Below are 9,349 nucleotides of genomic sequence, written 5' to 3'. Positions count from 1 at the left end.
CGGACCCCCGACTCCCAGTGTGCAGATGGAAGTCGTGCCCATGGCCCATTACCCTGGTTAACATTTATTTTTTCAATCGATTCCTGATAAAAGGCTTTAAACACTAATGGCCCAGAGTGGCAACTGGCTGTGCTTAAATTTGCCACAACTCGTGTTTGCTTTGGGAGCCATTTACTATAATAGGCCTTTAAAGAGCTGAGTATAATAGTGTTTGTTTGGACAGTCTCGGGAGATAACTTTCCAGCTCATTAGGCGAGGTTGAGAGCACACTCTTAATAACGGAAAGGCAAGATGTGTATCCTGTATCAAAAGGCACTCAATCATTGTAGAATGTGTCACCTGACATTTTCTTATCAGCATACCTGTGCCCCGAATTGCTTCCAGAGTCAATCCCTGCTCTTTCCATCATCTCTGGGATGCTTGCCTTCAGCTGTCGCTTGCGCTAAGGGAGGCGAGACTCGACCAGATGCGGTGGCGATTAAATAAACTGCTCTCAGCAGCCTCGACGGTGCTGAATAAACAGGCTCCACTTCACCCTGCGCAGAGCAAGTGAAAGTGGGCAGCGAACTTTGTGACAGCCAATTTCATGAGAATATTTGAGATAGCAATGCAGCCTAAATGGTTAATGCCCTATCTTACGACTGTGACTCTGGGAGCAGGCACTGGACTGGTCAAAAGGTGTACTGAAAGAGTGACTGGAACTTTTAAGAGGTACTATTGATTATCCTGTGAGTAACCACAGTATGATCTGTAAGTGGTGAACTTTAGCATAGGAAATTGTTACATTGATTTGTCATCCACTCCACCTGAGCCCTCTGGAGGTTACTCTGTACCTCAGCATGAGTCGTTCCCTCCTTTCCCTTCCTAACAGTAGTTTGCACTTGCCTCTCAAAGCATTGCAGCACAGAAACAGGCCTTTTGGCCCAACCAGTCTTGGCTAAACAAATTGCCTAATGAGCTAGTCCTATTTGCCTACATTTGCCCCACATCCATCTAACCTGTCCTGTCTGTTAACTGTCGAAATGTCTTCCAAATGTTGCAATTGTATCCAACTTCAACATTTCCTCTGGCAGCCCATTCTATATAATCACCACCCTCTTGTGTGGAAGATCTTCCCCTTGGGTCCTTTTTAAATCCATCTTTCCCCTTTCCATTTAAACCTATGCTCTCTAGATTTGGACTATCTTGCCTTGGGGGGAGGGGAAGACTTTTCTAGTTACCTTATCTACACCTTTTATGAATTTAAAAATTCCGTAGGGTTACCCCTCCACTTCCTTTGTTTCAGGAAAAATATCTCGTCCTGTGTAGCTTCCCTTTGTAACCAAAGACCCTTAACTTCATCCAAGGTCCTTTTTGCATCCTCTCCAGTTTAATGACATCGTTTATAGCAGGACTGCGCAATTTTCCCAATGTGGCTCGTAACCATCTTGGAACATGATTTAAAAAAAACAGAGGGCTATGTAGGATGGAGGGGTTAGATTGATCTTAGAACAGGTTAAAAGTTCGGCAAAACATCCTGGGTCAAAGAGCCTGTAATGTGCTGTAATGCACTATGACATCCTAAATCTTGTACTTCATATTCCTCCTTCATTATCCAGTCTACCTGTACCTCCACTTTCAAGGAAATGACTTCCACACCCTTAGCTCCTTCTGTTCTGCAACATTCCTCAGGGCTTTACCAGTTACTGTGCAAGTTCTGCCCTAGTTTCTCTTTTTATAATGTAGCACCACACATTCACCTGATTAAACTGAGTTGCTAATACTGGTCCCAAGTTTGAATCCAGAGTACACCATTAATTGGAATAGGCAGGCTTCCTGCACCTCTCCTTGTCAATTGTACTGAGGAGTATCTGTCAGTGACAAGACTGTGGCTATTTTATTAGGTAGACCTTGTTAATGCAGATATCTAATCAGCCAATCATGCTCAATGCACAAGAGCATGCAGACATTGTCAAGAGGTTCAGTTGTTCAGACCAAACACCCGAACGGGGGGAGGAATGCCATCCAAGAAACTTTGACTGTGGAATGTTTGTTGGTGCCAGGAAGGGTGGTTTGAGTGTCTCAGAAACTGCTGATCTCCAGGGATTCTCTCACATAGTCTACAAAAATGGAAAAAAAAATCCAGTGAGGGGTAGTTCTGTCTGTGAAATTAACATTGAGAGAGGTCAGAGGAGAATGGCTAGACTGGTTCAAGCTGACGGGAAGGCGACAGTAACTCAAATAACCGTGCATTACAACAGTGGTGTGTAAGAGCATCTCGAAATGCCGAACAGGTCCAACTTTGAAGCAGACGGGCTACAGCAGCAGCAGGTCAGGAACATACGTTTGGAGGCCAACTTGTTAGGTACGAGAGATACCTAATAGAATGGCTATTGAGTGTATGTTGTCAGCAATTCTAACGATTAAATAAAGCTCACCAGTGCCAAATGTGCTATAAAAAATAGCTATTGCTTTATTACAAATATTGCAGGGATAATATTGATTTACAGTTGTATTCTGGTCCCAGTACAGTGATGGAAAACGGTGGGGTTCAAGTCAGTCTGGAGTGGGACAGAGCACCCTCTTCCCTCCAGAGACTCAATAAATAAAGTGCGTTTTCGCTGCAGGTGAGGCCAGTCTCTGACCTCACCACATGGTGGGGCTAAAGGATCCCAGGCAGTACAGGTAGGGATAGTGCCGGTAACTTTGGTAAGAGGACATGAATGGTGTCCTCTCCATCGTGCCCACCTGCTCCTTGGGCACGGCGTAGCTCTGACTGGCTGACAGCATCTTCCTCTTGGTCTTGTACCTGCGGTTTTGGAACCAGATCTTCACCTGCGTCTCGGTGAGCTTCAGAGCGCTGGCCAGGTCGGCCCTCTCGGGCGCTGACAGGTATCTCTGCCCGTCAAATCTCCGCTCCAGCTCCAGCACCTGGGCGTGCGAGAAGGCTGCTCGCGTACGCTTTTTCTTGGGGCTTCTCACCCCTGCGGGCGAGACCTCGGCCCTCCTGTGAACGGCAACGCCTGGCAGAAAAGAGGGAAAAGAAATTTGCGTGAGATTTGTGATCAGCTGATTAAAGGGGAAGTCAGCAGTCAGAGGAGACATCCAACACTGCCAATTTATCCTAGAATACTGACAGCTCCTCCCCTCCAGTCTCCACTCGGTTGGAGATGGCACTCCAGCATCACATCACTTCCAGCCACTCGTAACCCATTCCTCCTCCTCATCTCCCCCCACATCAGGGAGCTCCTTCACCAGAGACACAAGAAAATGGAGATGTTAAAATCCTGAGCAATGCCCAACCTGCTGAGGTACTTCGTGTCAAACAGCATCTAGAACCCTCACCTCAGTCCCGATACAGGGTTTTGATCTGAACGGTCGACAGTTCTTTCTGCCCCTCCAAGGACGCTGCTTGGCTCGCTGAGTTTCTGCAGCAAACTGTTAGTTATTCATTGACCAGACTGTCCATCCAGCCCCTCCTCACTACAGATTGTTACCGACTACCGAAACACGAACATCAGTCATACAACGGGAAACACTTCCGTCAGTCCTGACTACAGCTAGCCTAGTTCTCCCTTCCTCATTGTTCCCAGCTACAGACACTCTCTCTCCCATGCCCAGCCCAATTGCACATCCCCCTTTCTCTCTGCTTTTCCATTGATGACAGATGCACCCTCTCCCCCTCCATGCTCAGACACAGAAACTGCCTCATTAACCCATCCTTGATCCCTCTCTATACCCTGTCCTACCCCTCTTTCATCAGTCCTGCTACTCGAATCCCCCTCCTCAATACAGACACCCTTCTTTTCTCCCTTTCCCTCAACTCTCCTGACTAGTTATCCCACTTCCCCATTAACTCCCTCCCCCGACTACAATCTCCAGACCCTTCTGACTACAGGCAGGGCCTGAACATTCATTACTCTTTGTTTTTCAATCATTGCTTATCCCCTGCCACACTGCAAAGCACTGCCCTTTCCATTTACTCCCACGCTAAATCTATCTCTTCAGACTCTCCTGGAGACAATGTTGTACCCCACCACCAATCCCACTCTACACATCCATTCATTTCTATCCACCCTCAACTCTGACCCAGGTCTAGATTTACCAGTCAGACATGTAAGCACGTAGACAAAGATCATAGCTCACCTACGCTTGCCTAAATCAGTGTTTGCAAAATTCTAGTGGAACAAAGACCTTTGGGATCGTTAAAAAATTATTGTCATTCTTTCAGCATTTTGGCCCGTGCCGCAGATAAGCAGGAGATGTCGCTCATCCTAGTGAGACTAACAGCATATAGAAACAGCAATTCAATACTTCCTCTGCACCTGCTCCCTCCTCGTACCCCTACAAGTTTTTTTCTAAAGGACATAGATTTAGGGTGAGACTGGGAAATTCAAAGGACATATTGTGTGCTCATTTCTGGTTGTCTGCCTCCAAAAATGATATTAGTAAGATTGAAACAGTAGAGAGAAAAAATAAGATTGTTGTCAGGAATTGAAGTCCAGAGTTGTAGGGAAAGGTGGAGCCTCCTGCAGATTTTATTCTTTGGAGTGTGGGAGAATGAAGGGAGATTTGATGGAGGTATATAAAATTATGAGGGATATAGATAAGGTAAATGCAAGCAGGTACTTTTTGCACTGAGGTTGGGAGAGACTAGAGCAAGAGATCATGGACGATAGGTGAAATATTTAAGGGGACCATGAGGGGGCAACTTCTTCACTCAGGGTGGTGAGAGTGTGGAATAAGCTGCCAGCAAAATTGGTGGATGCGGGTTCGATTTGAACATTTTGGAGAAGTTCGGACAAGTGTACGGATGGGAGGGGTATATAGGACCATGATCCAGGTGCAGGTCGATGGGATTAAGCAGAATAATTCAGCAAGGACTAGATGGGCCAAAGGGCCGGTTTCTGTGCTGTAGTGTTCCATGCCTCTGACTCTAAGCAAGAGTTGTTTTCATATGCAGAGCATGACAGGTGCCTGGATCATGCTGACAGGGGTAAAGGAAGTTCAAAGTAATTTTATTATCAAAGTACATGTACTGTATGCCACCATACACAACCCTGTGATTGCTTTTCTTGAGTGCATTCCCAATAAATCCATGATAGAATAACAACCATAATAGAGTCTATGAAAGACAGCACCAACTTGGGCATTCAACCAATGAGCAAAAAGACACCAAACTGCAAATATAAGAAGAAATAATAATCAATAAACAATAAATATTGAGAACGTGAGCTGAAGTGTCCTGAAAAGTGAGTCCATTGGTTGTAGGAACATTTCAATGCTGGGGCAAGTGAAGTTATCTCTGTTGGCTGCAGAGCTGGTTGAGGGGCAAGGTTCCTGAACTTGATGGTGAGACTCCTGAGGGTCCTGCATCATCTTCTTGATGGCAGCAATGAGAAGAGAAGTTGACCTGGTATTGGTATGGGTGCTTGACGATGGATGCAGCTTTCTAACAACAATGTTTTGTGTAGATGTGCTTAGTGGCAGTGACGTTTTAGAAGCACTTATATAGATTTTGTACAGGTAAGTGGGGTTAGCTTAATATGGCATCATGGTCAGCTCATGCAGTGTAAGCTGAAGAGCCTGTTCCTCGGCTGTATTGCCTGTGTCCCACTTTCTTTCTCTTTCAAACTCTGAAAGTTGCAATGGAATATTTTACACCAGCTGAATTGTGCAAACATCACTATGTGGATGAAAATAAAATTTCCACACATCACCTCTGCCTCTGATCATCTTAAATTTGCTTCTCCTAATGTGTTCTTCAGTTGTCTCCTTGCTTATTTTGTCTGACCTTTCATGATTTTGAGCACTCAGAAACCCCTTTGATGATATCAGTACAACCCTAGCTTTGCCAATCTTTCTCATCCACAAAGATTGATTGGTGAATCACCTTCTTGCTAAATGCTACCCCTAAATGGGAAGAGGAAAATCCCACCTTCAGTTTAAGACTCTGGTTGTGGAGGTACAGTTTCTGTCCCTTTACACCCAGGGTTTCCTGACACAAGTCATTATTTGTCTTGCTGTGTAATTGTAATTGGTGTAATATTGTCACACGTCCCAAGATACACAGCTCTGCATGCCATCTGGACCGATCACTCCATATGAAAGAACATTGAGGAAAAAAATAACAATGCAGAACATAGTGTTCGAGTTACGGAGAAAGTGCTGTGCAGGAAACAAATGAAAGTGCAAGTACCATGACAAGGTTGATTAAGAGATCTTTATCGTACACTAATCTATTCAAGAATCTTATACAGCAACATAGAGGTTGTCCTTCAGCTTGGTGTGTGTGCTTTCAAGCATCAAGTATCTTCTGCTCGATGGAAGGAGAGAGGTGAGAGAATGCCCAAGCTGTGGGGTGGGGAGGTCTTTAGTTATATTGTGCCTTGCATTCTAAGACACAAGGGTTGGTGCTAGAGGAGGGAAGTCAGTGTGGACTGGTGCTGCTCAAAGTTTGATTAGTGAACCTTGCTTCAGATTATTTGACATAGTTCACATTACTGAGTCAGGAAGAATTGGTTTCTATGCTCAACTGGTTGTCCTACTCCAACCAGCTAAGCGTAGAAACCAAGTCAACCCTTCTACAAATGAAGCATTGAACTGAAACTGAGATGTGTGGAAGTGAAGGTTCCGTAACTGTGCTTCGAACCCTATGTGTAAAACCTTCTATTCGAAACCACCTAGGGCAGCAGGATTATTGTTATCAGGCACAATGCCTACAGAACTAAACCTTTAATCTTGGAGAAAATCATAAACAAAAAGTGGGTTTTGGAGGCAGCGAAAGCCAACATGTAACACACAAACGTGCTGGAGGAACTCAGCAGGTCGGGCAGCATACACTGCGGACGTTTGGGACGAGTAACAACCAGCTCTGTGTGTGGGGTGTCCAACAATGAAATGGATTATGAACACAGGGGATCCTGTAGAAGCTGGAAATAGCGAGCAACACGCACTCGCACTCTTCTGGACGGACCTGCTGGGCTCCTCCAGCATTTTGAGCGTGTTAATCAACTCACCAGCAAGACTATGCTGAGATGAAAAACTTCACAAGTTGTACCCGGAAGGAGGCCATTTTGCCCTTTGGGTCTACGCAACTCCCAGTACAACAGAGCCACCCCCTCCTCATTCCTTGTGTTACTGCTGCTTAGTCTCCGCTAATATTGCCTTCCATCCGCTATTGCTGCCCTCTCCCATTAGGGCCAGTTGCAGATTATTTCATTGGTAGGTTTAAATTTCAATACAGCAAGAAAAAACACATTTTACTCTATTGTCAGGAAACAGTCCGCCCCATAATTTGTGCCGTTTCAATAGGATACAGCAGAACACTGTTGTGCGGGTACTTACGTATTCGGACCCCAAGGATCCCAACGTTCGGGTGAAGTACGTTTACTTCACTTGTAAATCACCGTATAGTTTCTCAGACTTTCCCCGATTGCCCGAAGTTCGCATCATAGCATTTCAGCCGTTTGCAGGAACGTGGAGAGCGAACGAACGAGCGGACGGGATCGCGAGCAGAAGCCGCTCGAAAACTGAGTTTGGAAATCTCGGAAACTTACGGCAGTCCGCGTTCGACCCGTTAACAGAAGCCATTGGTTCTGGGTTACCAGAACACTGACAGTCCCTTTGGACAGTCTTTGGCCTGACGACGGGGTTTTAATGGAGACTCCGACTTGCTTCACTTCTATCAGCTTCAGGCCGAGCGGAATGCCGGCGCGTTACAGAGAGCGAGAGAAATAAAGATATCACCCCCACCCCACCCCACCCCATCCCACCCCACCATCACCTCCAGAGATTTCCCCTACCTCCGACCTCCAGGTCTGTCTCTCTCGCAAGATGTCCAGCTCCAGTAGGGAACCCAGTCTCCGAATCCCCTCCGTATCTAGTCTTCTGGTCGGCTGACCGTCTGCCCTCCGGCCAGGGCTTGGACGCATCTGTTTCTGAAGGGGCCGGTCTCCGACCGGGACCTCCCGGTACTTCCTGCTGCGCCAGGATGTCCTGGATGAGGAAAGATGTGAATGGTTTTGTGGTGACAGACATATCTCCGGCCCTGGATCTGGAGCAGTAACCAGGTCAGGGATAGGAAGTGTTAAGTTGGTTTCTTGGCTCTCGGCTTTATTATACCCGAAGGTGCAGCATAAAGGGAGAGGCGGAGTCCGTCTCCTCCTCAGATGCAATCACCGCTGTCTGCTCTGGGCTCTGGCGAACGGCCCCGGTCACTTCCCCTGTCCAGTGCGGAGATGCACCGGACAGGCTCTCGGTCTCTTTCAACGTGCTTTTTAATTTAAATTTCATTTTACCTCCGTGGGACGCATAACCCAAATACTTGCCCAACACCTATACTGCGTTCTGAAATGTCACGCGGCGCAAACTAAGGGTTAATTATAGGAGGCGTTTGCTAGAAGAAATTTAACCCCTTCACTGCCCTCTCTCCCCAGACACTGGGTAGTATATACGCTTTTACATAGAACATAGAAATTTACAGCACATTACAGGCTACAGTTTTATTTAGAACATAGAACATAGAACAGTACAGCATAGTACAGGCCCTTCGGCCCACAATGTTATCCCGAGCCTTAAACTCTGCGTCCCATATAACTCCCCCACCTTAAATTCCTCCATATACCTGTCTAGTAGTCTCTTAAATTTCACTAGTGTATCTGCCTTCACCACTGACTCCGGTAGTGCATTCCATGCACCAACCACTCTCTGAGTGAAAAACTTTCCTCTAATATCCCCCTTGAACTTCCCACCCCTTACTTTAAAGCCATGTCCTCTTGTATTGAGCAGTGGTGCCCTGGGGAAGAGGTGCTTGCTATCCACTCTATCTATTCCTCTTAATATCTTGTATACCTCTATCATGTCTCCTCTCATTCGCCTTCTCTCCAGAGCGTAAGGCCCTAGCTCCCTTAATCTCTGATCATAATGCATACTCTCTAAACCAGGCAGCATCCTGGCAAATCTCCTCTGTACCCTTTCCAATGCTTCCACATCCTTCCTGTAGTGAGGCGACCAGAACTGGACACAGTACTCCAAGTGTGGCCTAACCAGAGTTTTATAGAGCTGCATCATTACATCGTGACTCTTAAACTCTATCCCTCGACTTATGAAAGCTAACACTCCATAAGATTTCTTAACTACCCTATCTAACTGTGAGGCAACTTTCAGGGATCTGTGGACATGTACCCCCAGATCCCTGTGCTCCTCCACACTTCCAAGTATCCTGCCATTTACTTTGTACTCTGCCTTGGAGTTTGTCCTTCCAAAGAGTACCACCTCACACTTCTCCGGGTTAAACTCCATCTGCCACTTCTCAGCCCACTTCTGCATCTTATCAATGTCTCTCTGCAATCTTCGACAATCCTCTACA

At 46.2% G+C, this 9,349-nt stretch overlaps 1 protein-coding gene across 1 annotated transcript; it reads right to left on the bottom strand.

Annotated features, from left to right (window-relative positions):
- Positions 1-2,455: 2,455 nt before the first annotated feature.
- On the bottom strand, positions 2,456-8,220 carry LOC140202332 (homeobox protein Nkx-3.1-like). The gene is made up of 2 exons (XM_072267240.1): positions 7,785-8,220; positions 2,456-3,002 (listed from the first exon to the last, which is right to left on the bottom strand). The coding sequence occupies exons 1-2, from the start codon at positions 8,017-8,019 to the stop codon at positions 2,626-2,628; spliced, it is 612 nt and encodes a 203-aa protein (XP_072123341.1). The 5' UTR covers positions 8,020-8,220; the 3' UTR covers positions 2,456-2,625.
- Positions 8,221-9,349: the final 1,129 nt, after the last annotated feature.

This window comes from Mobula birostris, chromosome 8 (genome assembly GCF_030028105.1).
Source record: "Mobula birostris isolate sMobBir1 chromosome 8, sMobBir1.hap1, whole genome shotgun sequence".
Taxonomy (NCBI): Eukaryota; Metazoa; Chordata; class Chondrichthyes; order Myliobatiformes; family Myliobatidae; genus Mobula; species Mobula birostris.
The sequence above is the reverse complement of the archived record's forward strand: the minus strand, read 5'-3'. Positions and strand labels throughout refer to the sequence as shown.